Source organism: Portunus trituberculatus, chromosome 49 (genome assembly GCF_017591435.1).
Source record: "Portunus trituberculatus isolate SZX2019 chromosome 49, ASM1759143v1, whole genome shotgun sequence".
Lineage (NCBI taxonomy): Eukaryota > Metazoa > Arthropoda > Malacostraca > Decapoda > Portunidae > Portunus > Portunus trituberculatus.
The window spans coordinates 8,663,130-8,687,859 of record NC_059303.1 but is presented as its reverse complement, the minus strand read 5'-3'; the positions used below and the strand labels follow the sequence as shown (position 1 = coordinate 8,687,859).

Below are 24,730 nucleotides of genomic sequence, written 5' to 3'. Positions count from 1 at the left end.
GTTCTGCCTCCTCGCCGCAGTGAAGGGTGAGGCAGCAGGGCACGTGTCATGCTAACGGTGTGTGGGGATGCCAATGTTACAGATACTTCATGTCACGACTTTGAACAAGATGGGGGGGAATCAAGTAAGGTGAAGCTCATTAATTTATGCCTGAAACACACATACACTCATACACATACACACACAGGTTTCAAGACATTTGTTCCTTAATTTTGGTTAATTCTGTAGCACTCTTTAAGGGAACCAGCGCATAAGTGGACCTTTTTTTTTTTATATTTTGCTGCCCTTGGTTGGTTTTCCTCCTGCATAAAAAAAGTACACACACACACACACACACACACACACACACACACACACACACACACACACACACACACACACACACACACACACACACACACACACACACACACACACACAGTCACGAGTAGGAATATTGTAGGTAACTTCAAGAACGCAAAAAATTAAGTTACATACCATTTATTTATTTATTTTATCTATTTTTTCTTTTATTTATTCAGTATTCTATTGTCTTTTTTTTATTATGTTTCTTCCGACATTTATCTATTTTATGTGTTTCATTTTTTTTTTCTATAGTTTTATCAATATTTATTCAATTTCACTTAATTCACTTGTCGCTTCATTTACTTTATCTTACTCATTTACTTAGTACATTTATATATTCATTTACTTATCTCCTTATCACGTCATTTATCTATTCATCCATTTATCCATTAACTTATTTATTTGCCTTATTTATTTACTCTACTTCCAGCCACTCCTTTATCGCAATATTGCCTCTTCTGACTCACCACCACCACCACCACCACCACCACCACCACTACTCAAGCTGACTTTTTCCCGCCCTCCACAAGTCTTGCTTTCCCATTACCCCAAAGAGTCCATCCTTCTCCATCCCTCTGGTCTCCCTTCACGCCTGTCTATCGCCCGTCCCGTCCCGCCAGGAGCCATCTCTCTCTCTCCTCACCCTCATCTTGCTTCCAGTCTGTCTCTCCTCTCCATCTCATTCTTTCCCTCCATTCGACGTGTTTTGTTCCTACTCTCTACCTTCATGTTGTTCTTCCTCTTCCTTTTTCTTTTTCTTTTTTTTTTTTTTGTTCTTTTCTAGTTCTTGTTTCTGTTCTTGTTCCTGTTTCTGCTGTTCTCCTTCTTTTCGTTTTCCTTTTGTTTTTTCCTTTTCCTTTTTCTTTACCTTTTTCTCCTCCTCCTCCTCCTCCTCCTCCTCCTCCTCCTCCTCCTCCTCCTCCTCCTCCTTCCTTCTCCTCCTCTTATGTTTCTTTCTATAAATTAGATAAGGGAAATTACCACAATCTGCCTTTTAAGGGATTATTCTCTCTCTCTCTCTCTCTCTCTCTCTCTCTCTCTCTCTCTCTCTCTCTCTCTCTCTCTCTCTCAGCGCGTCAATATTAACTCAAGCTTGAGGGAAGTTTATGACATTCTCTCCTGCGTCCGAACACCGAGCTTCTCTTCGCCCTGGTCCCGCTCTTCTTGCCTCCATCACTGCCTCTAATTACCTCCCTCGGTGGCACACACACACACACACACACACACACACACACACACACACACACACACACACACACACACACACACACACACACACTATCTCACATGCGAATGGTAATGGTGGTGGTAGTAATTGTGGTAATAGTAGGTGTCGTTATTGTAATAGTAGTAGTAGTAGTAGTAATAGTAGTAGTAGTAGTAGTAGTAGTAGTAGTAGTAGTAGTAGTAGTAGTAGTAACAGCAGCAGCAACGGTACTATGAAGAAAAATAAGAGGAGTTGTATCAGTAGTAGTAGTAGTAGTAGTAGTAGTAGTAGTAATAGTAGTAGCAGTAGTAGTTATAGCAATACGAGGAAGAAGAGAGGAAGTAATAAAAGTAACAATAATAACAGTACTTTCGTTTATATTTTCCCTTCCCTTGAGCATATTTCCATAAGCTGTTGATCCACCGAAGTCAGGGAAACGTAAATATTATTGTGATTGTTGCATAGATTTCAGTCTGACCCGCTTCTTCCCTCTACCTCCTTTGTGAAGAGCGACACTGAGCACACTTTTTTTTACTTTACACTCAAAGACGAAGTGAAAGCGCCAGGAGGGGAGGATGATTGATGAAAGAGGAAGAGGAAGAAGAGGAGGAGGGGGAGGTGGTGGAAGAGGAAGAAATGCAGAAAGAAAAGATGGAAATATATAAGGAACGTGTTGAAGAAATGATGAAAAGCTGTTGAAAGAAGAGAAGGAAAGAAAAGGAAATATAGAACAAAAGGAAGATGAGAAAAAGAGAAAATAAGATCTAAAAAATAATAAGAGATATAAAAAAAAAGATGGTTAAAAATCACAAGAAAGAGGGAATAGAGAAAGAAACGTGGAAAGGAGATTAAAAATAAAGATGCGGGAGGGATAATAAAGAGAGAGGAAATGAAGAAAGGAGAAGGAATCGAAGAAAGATGAGGTGAATTAAAGAAAAATGGATGAAGGAAGAGGAGATACAGGAGGAAATAGAGGAACGCAGGAAATGGAGAAAGATGGAGAAGAGGAATGCGAAAAAGAATAAGAAATGGAGGAAGAAACGGAAGAAAAAAAAAGTGAAGAAGAAATAACGCGAAAACAAGAAATGAAAGTAGAAAAATAAGATAATTAAATGAACAGAACAACAAGAAGTGAAGTAAATGAAGAAGGAAAAGAAGAAGAATTAAAGATGAGAAGAAGAAACGAAGAAGAAAATGCATGAAGAAAAGAAAGATAAAGAGAGGGAAGATCGTGGTAGTGAAGGAGGAGGAGGAGGAGGAGGAGGAGGAAAAGGGAAAACGAAGGAAATGCATGTAGGAGAGAAGGAAACAGAATAAAGAGAAATTCGTGGTGGAAGAGAAGGAAGAGGAGGAGGAGGAGGAGGAAGGAGGGCGAAGAGGAAGAGGAAAAGTCACAGTAATGGGAATAACTGATGGGTTTAATGGGACGGTGATGAAAAAGGAGAAACTGAGGCAAAATGATAGTGACGTAACGTGTGGATATGCGTCACTGTGCCCCGCGTGTTGCATCACTATCTTGTCCCTGCGTCACCATGTCTCGCTGGCGTCACGCACTGATAATGATGATGATGATGGTGAAATAGGTACATAAGTATTTTCTCTTCTCTCTCTCTCTCTCTCTCTCTCTCTCTCTCTCTCTCTCCATTAATGACGTTGGTGGACTTGTATTTCTGAGGTGTCGTCACATTACACCATTGATTTGTTCTTATGTGTGTTATCAGTCACTCAGAGCGTCACCAAACTGTCACCACTGCGTCACTAGAGCGTTACTGTGTCATTAGTGTGTGTGTGTGTGTGTGTGTGTGTATCAACTCATCAGCGTGTCACATCTTCACCATATTGTCACCATACAACTCTCACAGCGTCACAACATCACCACAGCGTCACCATACAGTTCTCTGCCCCATAACAACATTACGACCCGCTCGGTAACTGCACCAATTATTCACTCATACAAAACTATTACCACCACCATACATATTTTCCTCCCCTGTTCCGGTAATATATTATTCATGGTCAATTATTAAGGGATATTACGTGGAAATATTTCGGGAGAATGTTGGCATTTTTAGAAGTGAAACATCGGCAGTAAATTTCGCTTCCGCGCCTCATAATGTAGCGCTCTTAATTCACGCGATTTAAACTTGTTCTTTATGGCTTCATGCTTTCGCTTTTTTATCCTCGTAGATACCTGATTCACCTCCGCCAAGCCGTCTGTCTAGTTCTTGGCGCGGTGACGCTGCTGCTGCTAATACTGTCCCTCTGTCTGTCTGTTTGTCTGTCTGGATGGATGGATGGTTAATAATGGTGATGTATATTTTAATTTAGCATGTTTTTGTTTTTATATCACTGGTTTTTGGCATTGGTGGTGGAGGTAGTGTTGTTGTTGTTGGTAGTAATAGTAGCAGTAGTAGTAACAGTGATAAACAGTGGCTTTGTGATGATGTGAAGTGTGGATAGTGCTGTGACGTGCTGTGTTTCGTTCCTCCAGTGGCTGTGGGGGTTGTGACGGCTCTGTAGCTTGTGTCATGGATTTTATTGGTTGCCTGCGTGGTCTGGGTGACTTAATTATTTGCTGTTATTCGTTTCTTCGATATTTACTTTGTGTTCTAATCTCTCGAGTAAAAATGTAACCTGAACCAGACAAGACATTCTCTCTCTCTCTCTCTCTCTCTCTCTCTCTCTCTCTCTCTCTCTCTCTCTCTCTCTCTCTCTCTCTCTCTCTCTCTCTCTCTCTCTCTCTCTCTGCTAAAAATACTTGTTCCTAAATTCCATTCATCTCGTTCTATCTTCTCTTCTCTTGTTTTCTTCTTTCTATTTTTCTTCGTTTCTTTTTCTTTTTCCTTCTTTCTTTTCTTTCTTTCTTTCTTTCTTTCTTTCTTTCTTTCTTTCTCTTGTTGTTATTGTTAATCTTTTATGGGGTTTTATTTGTAAAGTCTCTCTCTCTCTCTCTCTCTCTCTCTCTCTCTCTCTCTCTCTCTCTCTCTCTCTCTCTCTCTCTCTCTCTCTCTCTCTCTCTCTCTCTCTCTCTCTCTCTCTCTCTCTCTCCACTGTCCTGTACTTCCTCTCCTACAGTACTGAGAATGGCAACAAAATCTGACATTGCAAGTAAAAGGGGTAATAGGCGAGGCAGTGAAATAATGGTCACTACGAGGAGGAATGCAGGTTTTCTGTGCTGAAGAGTGAAATGTTTGTAGCTTCACGGGGTGTGTTGAATGTTGGATGGATGTTTTCGTCACGTGATGGAGTAATCGAGAGGCAATGGTCCAGGAGGAAGATTAAGAGGCCGAGGAGGGGGAGAGAAAAAGATGAGGCAGCCAAGATAAATGAAGAGACGGGAACACCTTTATCCACGAAGGATGAGGCACGGAGGAAGCACTCACTGCCTCCCTCCTTCCTCCTCTCCCTCTTCTCTCCCTTCCTCCTTCACTTCTTCCTCCATCTCTCCCTCCCTTCTCCCCGGCGCGGAAGTAGGGAAGAGTTGCAATTTATTTTCATCTAAACTCACAAGATTGCACCAACATCACAAGGTTAAGTTTCGCCCGCTTCTTTACTATTTTTCTCGCTCAGAATTCCAAATATTTTCGTCGGTTTTTAGAAATCTAGTGGTTTGACTTACGAAGAGATTATTGGAGTATTTGATAACGATGATCATATAGCAACAATAACAGCAGCTGCTACTACTATTGCTACTACTACTACTACTACTACTACTACTACTACTACTACTACTACTACTACTACTACTACTACTACTACTACTACTACTACTACTACTACTACATCAACAACAGCAACAACAACAACAACAACAACAACAACAACAACAACAACAACAACAACAACAACAACAACAACAACAACAACAACAACAACAACTACTACTACTACTACTACTACTACTACTACTACTACTACTACTACCTCTGCTGCTGGTACATTAAAACTAACAATAATAATAATAATAATAATAATAATAATAATAATAATAATAACTGTAATGATAATGATAATGGGAACTGCAGTAATGATAAAATATATAATGATATGATGTAAGCGGAAGGGGAGTGCATATGTGCAAGGATTTTTGTTCCATTTGGCCATTTTACATTACAGTTCATCGTCTTTCCATTAATTTGCATCCCTTTGTTCTCTTTATTTTTCTTCTTTTCTCTATCCCTCCTTTCGACCACCACCACCACCACCACCACCACCACCATCACCACCACCACCATTGCTACTACGACTGGAGAGACACGCGCCTTCACTATCTTAACCATAGAGTCATAAAAAAAAAGTCCCTTCTCACCCTCACACACGCTATGAATTTTCCTTATACTATCTTGAAACAAAATCTCATTCCCTCCACCACCCAAACCTGACTTTCCTTCCTCTATTGCATACATGTTTATCTTAACTGATCTAGCCTTGCCATACTTATCCTAACCTGCTCTAACCTATTCTTAGTCATCATTCTCTTACCTAACATAACCCAGCCGTGCATTACTTTTTAACCTAATCTTTAGAAATATTAGTGTTCATATTCATTCTTCTTACTATTTACTGATTTTATGCAACTTCAGAAATAATTCCAGCCTTGCATTACATATCCTGACGTATTCTAAAGTAATCTTAGTTTTCATATTCATTCTGCTTACTATTTACTGATTTTATACAGCTTCAGAAACGCGTGTGGTGATTAAGATAGTGAAGATTTTGGCCATTAATCTTCTGACTTCCATAAGCTCTTCCTAATGTTAATTAAATCTTATAATCAAATCCAAACTTAGGGTGAAAATACATCCCAGTACTGAAGGGGTTAACTTACTCTAATAAACTTAACCTAACCTGACCTAACCTTATATAACACTAGGGAAAATTAACTTAACCCCTTCAATACTGGGACACATTTCTACCCTGAGATTTGTGCACGATTAGACCATTTTATTGACATTAGGAAGGGTCTATGGAGGTCAGAAGATTAATAGCAGAGTCTTCACTATTTTAATCCCACACATAGTTTCTGAAGCTGTATAAAATCACCAAATAGTAAGCAGAATGAAGATGGAAGATGGTGCTCAAGGGGTTAAGGGAAAAATTACGCAGGTGAGTGAAATTTACCTGGGAAGAACTTAAAATTTACGTAACTCCCCTGCACAAGTTTCGTCCCCCATTTTTTTCCCTCTTTTCTTTTCAATTTACCTTCCCGCTTCGTAGGTCTGGCGGTGCTCTCTGCCTCAGCCTCCCCGCCGCGCTCTTTGTTCTTTCCTCACAACCTCCTCAACTTCACACTCACTCTCCCGGAAGACTCTTAAAAACGCTCTCTCTCTCTCTCTCTCTCTCTCTCTCTCTCTCTCTCTCTCTCTCTCTCTCTCTCTCTCTCTCTCTCTCTCTCTCTCGGTTACTTTACGTGTTAAAAAACGCATATGTACACGGGTCGAGAGTAAGAGAGAGAGAGAGAGAGAGAGAGAGAGAGAGAGAGAAAAGAGAGTGGAGAGATGTATGTCCCTCTATCCAAGACACGAGAGAGAGAGGAGCCTTATTCTGGTCGCCTCACTAACTTCCACGATTACCTCACAGCCGCACAGTTTACACCGCCACAAAGTTTACCATCAAGTCTATGTATGTCTGTCGGAGCCTAATTCTATCCCCGATGCTTCCCTCCCATCCGAGTGTCCTCCCCCTGTGCCGGAAAATTCTTCGATATCCTTATGGGTTTCTGAGGCGCTGGGTTCGGTTCCCTGATGCGAGGTCTGGCTAGGAATGAGTCGGGGATGATCTTAGGGACTTGAAGAGGGTGCACCTTATTTTCAGGGCCTTTGCTGGGAGAACCTTGTTGTGAACGATGGGGTAACCTTTTATTTTTTTTGTTGTCTTTTTTTATCTTTTAGTTTCTCGTCTCTTTCTTTCTTCCCTTAAGCTTAAAGATACTCGTGTGTCTGTTCCTTCTTCTTTTTCCTTGTTTTCTATCTGATTTTTCTGAGGTATAAGAGTAAAATTGGTAGCAAGATTTACTTTAATTGTTCAGTTTAACACGATGATGCCGATGATGATGATGATGATGATGATGATGATGATGATGATAATGATAACAAGATATAACTAACACTGTCAAATATAGAATGTTCAAAAGTCATCATCTCTGCAAAAATACCTACTTTTTATTCTCTCTCTCTCTCTCTCTCTCTCTCTCTCTCTCTCTCTCTCTCTCTCTCTCTCTCTCTCTCTCTCTCTCTCTCTCTCTGCACACATTAAGTAATTCATCATCTATTTGCAAATGTCTACCTTCATTTTTTTATCTCTCTCTCTTTCCCTCTCGTCCCTCCCATCTTCCTTTCCCTCTCCTTCTCTCTATCTCTTACTCTCTCTCTCTGTCCGCACGCATTAAGTCACTCTTATTTTATGGTACAATAAACTGTATATCAGTCTTAACAGCGTGTAGCGACAGTTTAATGTTTCCATGTGTCTTCTCGTAATGTGAGAGTCTGCCCAGGATACTCCTCAGCTCACGTTTTCCTTCTGTCGCCTGTAAATATTATCTAGTTCGTCAAGTGCTTCCAGAGAGAGAGAGAAAGGTGGAGGGAGGGAGGTAGACAGGCAGACAGACAGAAAGGCAAATTTTTTTATGTGGTTATATAATTTTCTACTCACCAAAACCCGGCACGTATTTGGTTTAATGACTAGAACACACACACACACACACACACACACACACACACACACACACACACACACACTCACAAGGCTTTATAACAATGCACTGTAGATAATAAAAATCAGCAGCGCAAGAGAGAGAGAGAGAGAGAGAGAGAGAGAGAGAGAGAGAGAGAGAGTAGGTAGACAGTCAGACAAATCGAGACAGAGACAAGCAGATAGAAACCGACACATAAGCTGATAGAGACTGACGCAACAATATATCCCAGAGTTAATCAGAGCGGGAAACTGGAGCGGGAAAAGTAAGTAAAAAATAAATAAAAATACAACAGCACGGGGCAGTAACACCGTGACCTGAACTGAATCTCGTGAATGTGTTGTGCGTCGCTGGAGAACATCAACTTACTAATATCAAATCAAGCATACGTGTCTCTCTCCTCGCACTGTTCCTCCACTACTTCCTCGTCCTCCTCCGCCTTGGCAACATTTGTAATCGTGCTATTTTTACCACCATTAATAGCATTGTTTCTTCTCCACGCGAGGGTCCGGAGAGTGAGTGAGGGGAAAGTGAGTGAATTAGAGAGTTTATAGCGTACATTTGTAAACCTTTGTCTCGGTTTGTGCTGAGAGCGAGGCGGAGGGAGAGTCGTCTTGATGGAAACGTGGAGAAGAAGAAGCCATGGGACGCCCTGGAGTCCTGCATGTTTGGGTCTTTACATTTACAGCAATTTTAGACGTTTAGACTTGACATAGTAAACAAGAGAGAGAGAGAGAGAGAGAGAGAGAGACAGACAGACAGACAGACAGAGACAGAAAGAGTTTGTTTGTGTATATACCGAGAGACAAAGAAAAATATACATACAGACAGACAGATAGATTGACTAACCAGCTCAATGAATACTGTATGAATGGCTGAATAAACGATTACCTGATGGGTTGAAGTAGTTAGTTGATTGATAAATGGTCTGATTCATTCACGGACGGACGAAATAAATAACTGAAAAAAAAATGTTGGGTTTTGAATAGCTTTCGTAGAGAGAGAGAGAGAGAGAGAGAGAGAGAGAGAGAGAACAAGGAACAGTAAAGACGTGGACGATAGAAAAAAATCATAAAAAAAAAGTGTACAACAACGATACGTATATAAAAAATAAAAAAAAAATAAAAAAGTAAGCAACAAAACAACAATAAGTAAGTGAACCAGAAAAAAATAAATAAAAGGTACAGAGAAAAACAAAGAAAAGGAAGAAAATGTGAGAGTATTGAGCAAGTTACGAGAGGGAAGGAGATCCGTGTTCACCTGATCTCGTCCCACACGTTGCCTCAGGTGGGTACACGCGACGCTAATCCCACCTGTGTCTGGCGCGCCCTTTGTCTAACCGGCCCTCCGCTTTCCTCTGCCCGATTCCCTCCGTCTCTGCCTCACCTGTTCCCTGTACTGCCTGTCTCTTGTTTAAACTAGCGTCTGGATTGTTGTCTTTGGTTTAATCTGTGTGGTTTGAGTGACTGGTTTAATTTCTGTGGTTTATCTATTTTTTTCTTGGTATTATTGTCCGTTTGGCTGGTCTTCTGCTCCTGATTCATCGTTTCTTTGGTTCGCCTTGTTTAAACTCGTGTCTGTATTGTTGTCTTTGATTTAATCTGTGTGTTTTTAGTGGCCGGTTCAGTTTATCTGGTTCATTATTTTTGGGGGTGTTTATTGCCTGATTTGTATGTTCCTGGTTCGTCTTTTCATTTTGTTTTGTCTTGTGTCTACGTAATTCACTTTTTTTAAACTTGTGTCTGTATTGTTTTCTTTCCTTTTAGTGACTGATTCAATATCTGTGGTTCATTATTTTTGGTAGTTTATTGTCTGGTTTGCTTTTGCTGGTTCATTCTCGTTTGGTTTATCTTGTTTTTTGGTTCGCTTTGTTTAAACTCTCGTCTGAATTGCTGTGTTTCGTTTAGTGTGCGGTTCAATTTCTGTGGTTAATCATCTTTTTTTATTTATTTACCGTTTCAATTATTTTCTGTCTGGTTCACTGCTTCTTTGGTTCCTTCTGATTCGTTTTCGTCTTTCATTATTGATTTGGTTTAGTTTACCCCATGTTTTCTTCATTTTCTTTATTTTCTTTATTTTGTTTTTTATCTTATTCACTGTGTTTTTGGTTCATCTTGTGTCTGGTTCACCATCTCTTGTATTATTCACAGCCTCTCCGGTTCATGTAAGGCCTTGTAATCTCTCTATTTCACCCCCATGTCATCTTATCATTGTCACCATATACCATTACTGTATCACCATCCTGCCTTTGCTCCCGTGACTCGAGGCTTCGGGGCACTAAAATTCAGACTCGTATGTTCACATCCTTTATTTCAAAAGGCTTTATCTAAATTTACACGAATTTTGAAGGTATTTTTACTGTTCTAGAGGCAGTTTTCTACATTATTAGCTGGAGTAACACTCTTGAAAACCCCGTTAATCATCCTTGTGGGCTTTGAAAATAGTCGTGGTAAGAGAGGGAGACGTTTCTGTATACGGATTTCACATACATTTCACTGGCTGGTATCGGGATTGGGGAGCGAGAAGCAGGTTGATGAGAGCAATATAATAACCTCGTTAGTAACTTTTGTCCTGCTCAGTCACCATCTCGGATGGACAACGGCGCTTTGGTTCGGTGTCCAGCGGCAGTTGTTGTGGTGGTGGTGGTGGTGTTAGCGTGAAGGATTGACAAAGTTAGGGGAGTAAGGTATTAATGGGAATAGTTGTGGTGGTGTTAATGGTGGTGATGGTAGAAGTGGTAATAGTTTTAGTAGTAATGGTGTTAATGGTGTTTTTATTGCACTGACTGAGAGAGTGATGCTAGGTATAGTAACAGTAGCAGCAAGATCGACAACACTAGGTAAAGCAACAGTAGTATTTGTAGTAGTAGTAGTAGTAGTAGTAGCAGTAGCAGTAGCAGTAGCAGTAATAGTAGTAGTAGTAGTAGGAGAAGGAGGAATAGTAGTAGTAGTAGTAAGTAGCAGTAAGAAGAGGAGGAGGAGGAGGTGGTGGTGGTGGTAGTGGAGAAACAGCTGTAGTGGTCGTAATAATAGAATGAATATTGTACTGCAGACTGCATTATTATTACCATTACCTCTCTAGTCAAGCTGCTCAAGCCACGATGATCATTACCCCCAATCACATAAGGAAAGGCAACAACAACAACAACAACAGCTACAACAACAGATAATCACATCAGCAAACAGGCAATCAACACACGAGCAGGAAATAAGTAAACAAAACCATAACGAAACAATAGAAAAAAAAAAGTACTGAACACACACACACACACACACACACACACACACACACACACACACATTCTTCCTCTCCCAATACCCAGCATGTCACATCATCAACACCCCTATTACATCTCCTCTATCCCTTCCCCCTCTTACCTCCCCGCTGCTACCCACGCGAGACGGGAGTAGCGCCCCCCCTCCCCCGTGTGGCTCCTGACAGTAGGGAGGAGGGAAGGGTGCCACTTATCACAGGCTGGTGGAATTAATGCTCTCGTTCGGTTAATGCTTATTACCTGCATGGCGCCAGCGACGTGCAATGACCATTAATATTTGCCAAATATCTAACAATAATCTGGTACTCTCTCTCTCTCTCTCTCTCTCTCTCTCTCTCTCTCTCTCTCTCTCTCTCTCTCTCTCTCTCTCTCTCTCTCTCTCTCTCTCTCTCTCTCTCTCTCTCTCTCTCTCTCTCTCTCTCTCTCTCTCTCTCTCTCTCTCTCTCTCTCTCTCGTTATTTCTATTATTTTTTTTGTGATCATTTTCTTTTCTTTGATATGTAATACTTTTTTGTATTTTATCATTACGTTTATATGTCAGAGCACTTTATTTTAAGTTTTATGAAACTTGTTTGAGTGCATGTGTGTGTGTGTGTGTGTGTGTGTGTGTGTGTGTGTGTGTGTGTGTGTGTGTGTGTGTTTCACTTTTGATCTGCTGCAGTCTCTGACGAGACAGCCAGACGTTACACGGAACGAGCTCAGAGCTCATTATTTCCGATCTTCGGATAGGCCTGAGACCAGGCACACACCACACACCGGGACAACAAGGTCACAACTCCTCGGTTTACATCCCGTACCTACTCACTGCTAGGTGAACAGGGGCTACACGTGAAAGGAGACACCCAAATATCTCCACCCGGCCGGGGAATCGAACCCCGGTCCTCTGGCTTGTGAAGCCAGCGCTCTAACCACTGAGCTACCGGGTGTGTGTGTGTGTGTGTGTGTGTGTGTGTGTGTGTGTGTGTGTGTGTGTGTGTGTGTGTGTGTGTGTGTGTGCGCGCGCGCGCTGTCAATATCTTCTTAATTGCGACCTGAAACACACACACACACACACACACACACACACACACACACACATTCGAGATAGGAGGCATAAAAAGAACAGCAGCTGGAATACCTGTAAGACAATGATTACAAGGCAGTGGCAGGTGGATTGAGACAATGGGCAGGAGAGCAGAGGGAAAAAACGCTCTGAGGACATTGGGCAGGGGAAAGGAGGACAGGAGGACAGTGGAGGGACAATGAGAGAGGTAAACACTGGGAAGGAAGGAGGAAATGTTGTGAATAGATAGAGGAGGGAGAGAAGACCAAGGACAAGGAGGAAAAATTGGAGGAGGAGGAGGGAAAAGAGGACGAGTAGTAAGGTCAGGAGGTGGAGGAAGAGAAAAATATGGACGAAGAAGACAAAGAGGAAAAGTATGAAGGGAGGGAATACAGTGAATAGAAGAAGGAGGGAGAGAAGGACAAGGAGGAAAATAGGAAGAAGTGGAGGAAGAGAACGAGGAGGAAGAAGGGAAAGAGAAAAAAGTAATAGGGTCAGGAGGTGGAGGAGGAGAAAGATATGGACGAAGAAGAAAAAAAAAAAAGAAAATGGAGAAGCATGTGAAGGAGACACGAAGATGAAAGAAGAAGAAAAAAAGAGAAGAAAGAGAAAGAGAAGAAATAAAAAATAATGTTAATGAGAGACAAACAGAGACAGAAAGACAAAGACACAACAGACAGAAAAAAAAGGAATAGAAATGACAAAAGAGAACTGAAAGTGGAGACCGAAAAAAATAGGACAAAAAAAAAAAAAACTACACGAAGGAAAGAGAGCAACAAAATACGTCTTTTCTATTTCATTCCTCTTTTTTCCCACCTTTTTTTCCTGCCAGTGTATCGGAAAGCTTATATATTTTTTTTTTTTTGGGGTGTTGGGGGAGGAGGAAGGAGGAGGGGGACACAGTATTGATTTTGTCTTGTTCTTTTGCATTTTCCCTCAGCGGCTGCGGCACCTGTGGGCATTTATTTCATCTTTTATTAGTCTGTCTTCGGTGCAGCTGCCTTTACTTCAATGGGAATGGGAATAAATGTAAAGTGAAAGAAGATAAAGGAGGAACAGGAAGAGAAAGACAAAAAAAATACACATACAAAGAGGAACCAAACAGCAACAGACCCTTTGACCCTTACAAGGCTGTTTGGCAATTACTGACGAGATACAAAGTGGAGACAGAGAGAGAGAGAGAGAGAGAGAGAGAGAGAGAGAGAGAGAGAGAGAGAGAGAGAGAGAGAAAGGGGGTTAATAGTTAGGAATGGTAATAGTCGTAGTGGTGGTGAGGTTAGAATTGTCTTTTTATATATATGAGTTAAGAAAACATACACAACGTATAGCCAGAACCAAGGCTATACTTTCACCGCACTTTGTAAATACCAGGTTAGTTGCTAGGAATGGTAATGGTAGTGGTGGTGGTGGTGGTGGTGGTGGTGGAGTTGGTGATAATCTTTTTAAATAGTGAGTTAAGAAAAGCACACACATAACGCATAGCCAGAACCAAAACAGTATAATTTCAACGTACATTAAAAATAACATGGGATGAAATGAAATCAATACAAACTTCAAGCAATAAAGAATAAAATAGAACATGACAAAGTAAAAATCAATAGAAATATTACATGACAATCACATCAACTTCAATGCATTTCACAAGCTCATTATCCTCCCCATTACGAGTCACAATGATTTCACTCCACATTGACACACAAAGGCGATCACTGTCCTGAAACCCACTGGTGCATCTCGCCGCGGTATTCATCACTTTAGCATCGCACGCAGTAATAATCCTGCTGTCCTTCACTAGCACATTACGAAACAGACAACCTCCCTGTGTGTCTCTTACCTTCTTTTCATTTTCCTGAGTGATGTTGTCCTTATGTTCTATTACCCTCGTTGTCTTCATCAGGTTAGCATCGCACGTAGTAATCATCCTTCACTAACACGTTACGAAACAACCTTATCTTATCTTATCTTCTCTTCATTATCCTTAGTGACATTGTTCTTATCTTCTTATTTCCCTCGTTTTCTTTATATTTTTGTCCTCTTTTCGTTCTTCCGTTTTTTTTTCAGATTTTTATATTCTCTCTTATTTTTCTTCATCTTTTTCGTCGTTTTCTTTCTTCTAATTGTCTCTTGTTACTTGCTCTCTTTATTTTCCTTTTTTCTTCTTTTTGTTTTCTTTTTTTTTCTTGATGCTTTTCCTGTTGTTGCTGTTATTGTCACTGTTGTTAATCTTTTTTTTTTTTCTTCTTCTTCTTCTTCTTCTTCTTCTTCTTCTTCTTCTTCTTCTTCTTCTTCTTCTTCTTCTTCTTCTTCTTCTTCTTCTTCTTCTTCTTCTTCTCTTCCTTCTCCTCCTTCTCCTTTTTCTACTTCTTCTTCTTCGTCTTCTTCGTCTTCGTCTTCGTCTTCGTCTTCTTCTTCGTCTTCGTCTTCGTCTTCTTCTTCGTCTTCTTCTTCTTCTTCTTCTTCTTCTTCTTCTTCTTCTTCTTCTTCTTCTTCTTCTTCTTCTTCTTCTTCTTCTTCTGGTTTACCTATTTATTTGTTTATCTATCTATTTGCCAGCAGGAAGTGAGTGTTGCAAGTGGCCCGCGTGTGTTGTGTCAGTGTTGTGTCAGTGTTACCTTGACTGCACCACGTGATTGGTTTTGATGCAATATCAGTGTTTGAATCTGTTGTGTATTAATTATTGAGAACGGTAAGGAATATATATTTCTCTCTCTCTCTCTCTCTCTCTCTCTCTCTCTCTCTCTCTCTCTCTCTCTCTCTCTCTCTCTCTCTCTCTCTCTCTCTCTGGATGTACATTTGATACAGTTTACTCATATGGTCATGGAGAAATGCAGATATGGAGTGAATAAGACACGTGAAGATAGGAAGACGAATGTTGACGTGTGAGAGATGAAGAGAAGGTAGAAGAGAGGGAACTAAGAGGGTAGGAGGGAAAGAAGGGAGAAGAATAGAGGGGGGAGGAGAGGGAAGTATAAAGAAGAGAGGGAGGTTAAGGGAGAGAAGGGAACAGGGAGGTGAGCTAGATGGACAGAGAGAGAGAGAGAGAGAGAGAGAGAGAGAGAGAGAGAGAGAGTGGAAATGTTGTGTTTTACTGTCATGGAATATATACGATTTTTTTTTTATCCTGTTTTTTTTCCGAGGTTTTTTTCATTTCATTTCAATTCTTTTATATTTTCTTTGATTTCGTATTCAATATTCTGTGTTATTTTCAGTGAAGGATCTGTGCAGCTGCGCTTATGCTGTGTTTTATTTCCTTTCTTTTTTTTCTCTCTTTTCTTTTTTATACTGAGCACATTTTACTGTTCCCACAATTTATTTTCTCTTTGTGTATGCTTTTTTTTCTTCTTTCTATGTCCGTATTTTTATTTCTTTTACTTTTTTTCATCTCTCTCTTCGTTTTTGTATCATTTTTGTCTATATTTCTATTTCTTTCATTTTTTTTCATATCTCAGTCTATCGCTATTGTTTTTGTTCCCAACGATATTCCATCTTTCATCTATTTTTCTATTTCCATCTCTTTTATTTCTATTTCTTTCAACTATCTTTCATCATCTACATATTCTTTCATTTTTAATTTTTTTCCATTATCTTTCGCTTGTCTATTTCATCACTATCTCTCTCTCTCTCTCTCTCTCTCTCTCTCTCTCTCTCTCTCTCTCTCTCTCTCTCTCTCTCTCTCTCTCTCTCTCTCTCTCTCTCTCTCTCTCTCTCTCTCTCTCTCTCTCTCTCTCTCTCTCTCTCTCTCTCTCGTGCCTTCAGTCTACTCTTGCGTTGGATTAATTTCAACCTGCGTTTCCTTGTTTCCTTGTTTCCATGTCTTTCCCTCTTACAAATCTTTCCAATCTTACGCACGCATCTTTCCCTGCCACGTCTTTGCATCTCCTCTTTCTTCCCTTTCATCAACATTCGCTTCGCCTTTTCTCCCATCTTCTATTTATTCCCCCTTCACCTCCATATACATCATTCTGTTCCCTAGATTCCTTCCGCTCCCTTCCATCTACTGTCCTTTTCCCTCGCTGTATATCTTCTGTATATCCTATTTCCTCTTTTTTTAACCCTTACTCTGCCGTATACATATTTCTCCTCACTACAATCTTTCCTCTCCTTCTCCTTTGCCTCCCCTTCATCCGGTGTGTCCTTCACTATCTACTGCCATGTCCAGATCACCCTCTAGCAATAAACAAGAGCCCTTCTGTAAGCTAAACGACCTCTAACCTTTTGTCTTGTTTTTCGTCCTTTTTCCAAGCCAGTCCACAGTTGCATTCCTGCTTTCCCCGCCGCGCCGCTGTGTTTGCCTCCAGACGTCTCCATCAGGCGGTTCAAACCCTGTTGTTGCTTGGAGGTGATTGATGGAGGCTGGCCGGGCCCCCTCAGCCATGTGACGAAGTGTGTGTCTGTTTTGTTACATTGCCTCGTGTGTTTCTCTTCATGTTTATATATTTCTTTCTTCGCTTGGTTGCTTGGTTGCTTGGTTACTTGTTTCTTCTCTTTTTTTATTTTTGTCTCTGTGTCTGTCTCTGTCTCTGTCTCTGTCCCTGTCCCTTTTTCTGTGTCTTTCTGTCTCTCTCTCTCTCTCTCTCTCTCTCTCTCTCTCTCTCTCTCTCTCTCTCTCTCTCTCTCTCTCTCGCTCTCGCTCTCGCTCTTTTTCAGTCTCTCTTTCTCTTTGATTTTTATTTGCGTTTCGTGTTTGCGTTTCTCCTCATTATTCTTATTCTGTTTTCGAGCATTGTCGGTCGTTCGTCTTAATATCAACATCATTCTCTTCGTTTTTCTCCTCTTCCTTCTTCGTTGCACTGTTCCTCGAGTTTATCCTTTCCTCTTTGTCTCTCTGCATCATTTTCATTTTTAAGTCCTGCGTGTCATTTGTCTCCCTGTCATCATTATCATTTGCCTTTTCATTGTTTTCATTACGTTTGATTTATTTGCTTTGTGAGTCCCTGCCATTTTTTCTATTTTTCGTATATTCATTCATTTTTTACATCATAGATCGTTTGTCTCGCTACCATTATTATCGCCCCTCTCGTTGTCCTCCATCATTGTCCTTGCGTCACTTCATCATTCTCTCCTCAACGCATTCCTATTCTTACTCCCAATCTTCTTTTCTGTATTTTTTTTTTTTACTCTCCCATTTTACCGTTAGCATTTTTGGGAATAAGCTAGTTGGGGTCTGTATTATATAAGTGTATAAGTATGTATGTGCATGATCATGTATATAGAATCTGCACTTAATTCTGTAACAAAATCACGATATACAAAATACTGCTCAAAAGGCCTTTTACTTAACTGGGCTGCCGCTTGTCTTGTATTAAAACTTCATTAACCCCTTCAGTACAATGACGCGTTTCCATGTTCATTCTGTTTACTATTTGGTGATTTTGCACAGCTTCAGAAACTCATGTGGGAGCAAGAATAGTGAAGACTCTGGCCATTAATCGTCTGACCTCCACAGACTCTTCCTAATGAAAGTAAAATCTTCTAGAGGTAAAAATTCCGTTCCAGTACTGAAGGAATTGAAAAGTAGCATATAAGGCATAATAGAATGTTTCAGATGTTTCAGTGTTTCTTCCACTCACTGTCTCGCCCAAGCAGTTCATCTATGCCTCGGAAAGTATGAATCATGAGTTATTTTCACAGTTACTTGTCGATGTGAAATTGTGAAGTAAAAATATGTATAAAATCTCCTTTTTCTGGGTTGAGGCGATGAGAGTTGGACTTTTATTTCTACTTTTTGTTTATTTTCTTTTGTCATTTCTTTTTCATACAGTCACACACTTTATTTATCTAGTTTTTCTTTTTCTTTTTTTCTATTCTTTCCAGCCTGTGTATTTCTCCCAACACTGTGAAGGCAACAAGAACATTTACAGAAAAACTACAACACTGCCACAACGATATAACTTCTACAAGAGAGAGAGAGAGAGAGAGAGAGAGAGAGAGAGAGAGAGAGAGAGAGAGAGAGAGAGAGAGAGAGAGAGAGAGAGAGAAGGATACAAAGAGAGGGAATGAGTATGGAGATGAATCGGAAATGGGAGAAAAGGAAGGTGTATAGAGTGAGTCAATAGTGTGAAAAGAAACAATAGAGTGCAAATGAGAGAGAGAGAGAGAGAGAGAGAGAGAGTAAGTAATATTAGCTTTTCTCACCTCGTTGCTGCTGCTTCCAAAAGGGTTACGATTTACAGGCTTCAGTTGTCACCTGATGTCTAATTTTGCTCGTGTTGGTTTTGGCTGTGTGTGTTTGGACCTGCTGGTGTTGAGGTGAGCACTCCACTGTAGCTATAGGTGGCATAGGTACAGACGAGGTTACATGGTCCCACTCCGTTTGTGTATTATTAGTTACTTTATTGACTAAAGAGAGAGAGAGAGAGAGAGAGAGAGAGAGAGAGAGAGAGAGAGAGACAGACAGAATTATATAGGCAAAGGGAGAAGAGACAAATACATAAGCATAATAAAGGTTATTTTGTGAAGTTTTAGAAGTTGAAAGGCTTGAAGCAAACTTTTATTAACTAGTGCTTATATTTTACTGCTAAACAATAATATTAACTGCTACACTGTGTTACCTCATTCCAAAACCCTCTGATCCACTAACTGTCTCCCTGCAAAGTCTGACAAATGGTAGATTCTTAACAATTGGAGTCGTTTTTTTTTTAGCATCTTCACCACGTCGATACATAAATAAAGAATAATCACATAATTTATACTTGAAACTAAAAGAAATTAACGTTAAGAAAAGTATTATATTAGTGATCATTTCCTGCGAACTCCCACAAATGATAGATTCTTAGCAGTTCGAGTTTATTTTGTATTTATTTATTTCTTAACCTTTCTCGTACTTTCTCTGTCTCTCCTTCTCTTTGATGTTTATTTGGGTTTCGTGTTTGCGTGTCTTCTTATTCTGTTTTTGGAGCGTTGTCAGTTGTTCATCTTAATATCAACATCATATTCTCTGTTTTTTTCTCCTCTTCCTTCTTCGTTGCTCTGTTCCTCGCGTTTATCCTTATCCTTTATTCCTTTTTTCTTAGCAGCTCGTTTTTATTTATTTTTTTAACCACATTCATACGAGTTACTTCACAGCACCAACACAGATAAAGGATAATCACCATCACTTCCACTTTAGGCTAAGAGGTTAAGGCAATTTGTTAGTTATCTTGAGTTACGAGCATTTAACCGAGACTTGTGTGTTTAATCCCTTGAGTACCACGACGTGCACCCATATTCATTCTCCTTACTATTTGAGGGGGTTTTTTTACAGCTTCAGAAACATTTGTAGGGGATTGAAATAGTGAAGGCTTTGGCCATTAACCTTCTGACCTCCATAGACCCTACCTCATGTCAATAAAATGGTCTAATAATACACAATTCTCTAGGTAAAAATGTGTCGCAGTAATTAAACGGGTTCATGGTGAATCTTGTTTTAGGCACCTCAAGGCTGTCTATCTGTCTGTATCTCTGTATGTATGTATGTATGTATGTCTGTATGTATGTATGTGTGTATGTCTGTCGGAACTCACGAGGAACTACTTAACTAACGCCGGATTCTGTTGGAAGGAGTTAACCAAGTATTGCTCCTGCGTATCCTCAGGCAGAACCACCACCACCACCACCACCACCACCACCACCACCACCACCACTGCTACCACTACCATCACCACCACTACTACTACTACTATTACTACTACTACCACCACCACCACCATCACCACCAAGAGCACCATTACCATTAACTCTGCTTATTAGGAGGTTATGAAAAGTGTGTGTGTGTGTGTGTGTGTGTGTGTGTGTGTGTGTGTGTGTGTGTGTGTGTGTGTGTGTGTGTGTGTGTGTGTGTGTGTGTGTGTGTGTGTGTGTTCTGCAGCCATGATTGCAAGAGGTTTCGGTTTCATACACACACACACACACACACACACACACACACACACACACACACACACACACACACACACACACACACTCGGTTTTGCATATCGACTTTGCATGCCATTGTTTCATGCAGGGACAGCCTCTCCTAACTCTCTCTCAGCAAACCCCCGAGGGACACGCCACCTGCAGACGAGCTCTCTCTCTCTCTCTCTCTCTCTCTCTCTCTCTCTCTCTCTCTCTCTCTCTCTCTCTCTCTCTCATCAAATTGTTGCAAGCGCGTGTGAGTAATAGTAGTAGTAGTAGTAGTAGTAGTAGTAGTAGTAGTAGTAGTAGTAGTAGTAGTAGTTGTTGTTGTCTTTATCATTGTTGTCGTTGTTGTTGTTATTCTTGTATTAGAAGCAGCTGTAGACCGCAACGAAAGTAACAATAACAACAACACTAGTGATATCAACAACTGAAATCGACAGAACACGTAACACCACAAGAACAACACCACATCACACTTATTACCACCTATGGAGTAACTAGCACCAGTAAACAGCTACAGTGACAGTGGCAGTGGAAGGGGTGGTGACGGTAGCAGTAATAGTTATAGTGTCCGTGTAGGCATTGCTAATCTGGGCGGGAATGGGGCGCTAAATATAGTAGCAAACCGCAGCAGCATTGAGGAGATCTATGTATTGCCCCATAAATATTAGCACCCCGATACGTGTACGCGGCGCAATCTCTTAATCGCGCCGCGCTGGTAACTGCCATGTCCGTCCTTTACTTTATTTGATTTGCCTTTTTTTTTTATATTATTTCATTTAATCTTGCTATATTTATACTTTAGGTAACATATGTATTTTGTTCCTCTCTCTCTCTCTCTCTCTCTCTCTCTCTCTCTCTCTCTCTCTCTCTCTCTCTCTCTCTCTCTCTCTCTCTCTCTCTCAATTCAATTTCTCATGGCTTCATACCGTACCGCGCGACCTTCCCAACACACACACACACACACACACACACACACACACACACACACACACACACACTGAACCCTTAGCACCTTTTCCTTAATCTTGAAAGTAAAGTCTCTGGGAGCAACCCCGAGGGGAGAGAGAGAGAGAGAGAGAGAGAGAGAGAGAGAGAGAGAGAGAGAGAGAGAGAGAGAGAGAGAGAGAGAGAAGAAGAAGGAGTAAAGAATGAAAAGAGAGAAGAAGGAATAGAAACATGGAATCAGAAACAGAGAAAAAAAAAAGAGAAACGGAAAGAAGGAAGGAATAGGGCAAAAGAAATGAGAAAGAAAGAAAGAAAGGATGCGGAAAAAGTAGGAATGGGAGGAGAAGAAAAGGAGGAGAGAGGAATGTTAAGTAATGGTGGAGTTCTTGTACCTTGTGACCGGCTGTTGCGCGTAGGAGGAGGAGGAGAAGGAGGAGGAAGGAGCAAGAGGAAGGAAGGAACAAGAGGAAGAAGCGAGAGGAAGGAGAAGCAATGGTGGAGCAAGAATTGTGAAATGTGACTGAAACGGGAGGAATAGCAATAAGAAAGGCAATGGAAGGGAGAGAGGGAGGAAAACAGGAAAACACGAGGCGTAAAGATGAATAGGACAAGAGCGAAAGGGGGAGGAGAGGAAAAAATATCGAGAAAACTGTAGATAAGAAACACAAGAGAACTGGGAAGGGAGAAAAACATCCACAAAGAGAACGAGAGAGAGAGAATAAGAGTGAAAAAGACAAACAAACCATGAGAACTGGAGAAAGAAAAGAGAATAACGAAAAAGAAGAGAAGGAAGAGAAGCAAAAGAGAAAAAAGACAGATAATTAAAGACAAGAAAGAGACGAAAAGAGGAAGACAAAAAAGAAGAACCACCACGAAATAAGTCTATCAAGGCAGATCGATTTAAATACACGTCTATACATTCTCTCCACCTCGCCTCGCTCGCCAATAGCAGGAAGTAAAAATGAGCTCATAGCATTGCACAAAACTTGGAGACCGCGACCATTACAGCGGGGGACAAATGTGGCGGTGTGGGGCGCACGGAGATGCCGGAATGAGCTGCTGGCGACCCACTGTTCCTCCTGCAGCCATCACTCACGCGCATTCAGGAGGAGGAGGAGGAGGAGGAGGAGGAGGAGGAGAAGAAGAAGAAGAAGAAGTGAGTGAGACCTTACGTTTAATGTCTTCTCTTCTCTCTCGCCTTTCTGCAGACCATTCTCCTCCTCCTCTTCTTCCTTCTCCTCCTCCTCCTCCTCCTCCTCCTCCTCCTCCTCCTCCTCCTCCTCCTCCTCCTCCTCCTCGTGTTCTTGATCGCCTAGGAGTCCGGCTTACCTGACACACTCACGCAGACTCCCAAAGGTGAACCAAGAGGGATTACCGAGGTCGTTTACCTTAACCCTCCGCCTTAGACACACTGGCTGGACAACGGACACGCACTGAGACACGCATACATACATACATGCATATATACATACATACATACATACATACATACATACATAGGCGACTTGGAATGACCCGATTAACTGAAAGTATGATTTTCCTACCCAAGCTTCTCTCGTTTGTACTTCCCTCGTGCTCCTTTTCAACCCTTTAGTACCGTGACACATCCTCATATTCATTCTGCTTACTATTTGGTGATTTTTATACAGCTTTAGAAACTTATGTGGGGATTAAAATAGTGAGGATTCTGGCCGTTAATCTTCTGATCTCCATAGACCCTTCCTAATGTCAATAAAATCGTGTAATAAATAACACCTAAAACTCAAGGTAAAAATTGCGTTCAGGTGCTGAAGGAGTTATGCAGGAGTTCAGTGGTAAAGTCCAGAACTCTTAGCTTGATTTATTTTATTCTATTTTTGTCTATCTATTCGTTTGCTTATTAGTTTATCTATTTTTATTGTATGGAGACCGGTACTTCAATAGTCTTTTATTTTTACATTCCCCTATTGTTTTTTTTCTTCTCGGTGTTCTTCCTACAAAAAAAGAGTGAATTAATTGGAAAAATACGCATACAACTTGATAAATACTAACATACATACACGGCTAGGTACGTCCAGGTGTCTTCGTATGCGCAGGTATACAGACTAGGTGCCAACTCTCAGGTATATGCAAGTAGCCCCAAAATCCCTACAGCTCCCACAGCCTCCACAGCTCCGCCAGCCCCACAGCCGCCAGTCTCGCAGCCCCGCGTGATTTTAAAGGCCACCTCAGCACTGGTCTGTTTTTATTGTTACTGTTATTGTTATATTTCTTTATGATGTATCTGTTTCTTTCTATTATGGTTATTCTCTCCACCACCGCGGCATGCCAACCCACATTTTTCCTTCTCGTCTTTGTTCTCCTCCTCCTCCTCCTCCTCCTCCTCCTCCTCCTCCTCCTCCTCCTCCTCCTCCTCCTCCTCCTCCTCCTCCTCCTCTTCCTCCTCTTCTTCCTCCTCATCCTCTTCTTCCTCCTCGCCTCACCACCGTAGTGCAATTTTCCGTGTAAATGTTCACGGAATTGCGAATTAAGGCAAAAGAGCAAGAGAACGCGATACTAAACATTCCAGAGTTTGTATATACAACATTTTTATTCAGAATTTTGCATCTTGGTCATGGCAAGTATAGACACCATCACCACCACCACCACCACCACCACCACCACCACTAGTCCGTCCTGTCCAGTGTCTGTCTGGCCAGAGCTGTGAGCTGCTCAGATCGTCAGGGGCAGCCAGTGCACAGTAATGACGGGCGCGGGCGTAATCAAGAAGCTGTGCCTTTGTTAATGGAAGTCACATGGCTGATGTCATGTGCCTCTCAGAGTGTTTTGCTGAAATGATGGAATTTTTTACATTTAGGTACAGCAGGGCTGGTGACTGCTAGATTCAGTCCACGTTGTGACGTTAATCACCTCAGTGACGGGCGTGGCAGGGGACGAGGTGGCGGTGAGTAGATCTTTTCACTCAGCTCAGTAGAGCTAAATGTATAGACGGATGGTTGATATAAGTGCACATTAGGTGTGTTCTCTCAGTACGGATAGAAGGTTACATTAAAGGTGTACTCAAACAGCGAGTAAAATACTACATCAGCGTTGATACAGTCATAAATAAAGATTGATGTATGTACTGTACATGTCTAAAAGAACATGTGCTCAGGCTTACAAATCCTGATTGCAGGCCAATGATTTGGGTCACTTGCTTGATCACCTTCGTATTTCCGCCAGCCTCGACACACTTGAGAATAGTGGTCAGGAATTTCTTTCCAATCTCCTCCGTTACTCTTAGCGCGCCGCCCCTCGCATAGACAGCTGCCCTCGCACGTTTCCAACCACTCTTTTTCCTGTGTGAGTCACACGCTCACTATATTT

The 24,730-nt window shown here is 41.2% G+C and overlaps 1 protein-coding gene across 1 annotated transcript in view; it reads left to right on the top strand.

Annotated features, from left to right (window-relative positions):
• LOC123499271 (protein PRRC1-B-like) overlaps positions 1 to 24,647 on the top strand; it is a 91,613-nt gene extending 66,966 nt beyond the window's left edge. Inside the window, exons 3-4 of the mRNA XM_045247071.1 lie at positions 23,461 to 23,601; positions 24,540 to 24,647. Of these exons, the coding sequence (XP_045103006.1) occupies positions 23,461 to 23,601; positions 24,540 to 24,647 (249 nt within the window). The remainder of the gene's footprint in view (positions 1 to 23,460; positions 23,602 to 24,539) is intronic.
• The last annotated feature ends 83 nt before the right edge of the window (positions 24,648 to 24,730 follow it).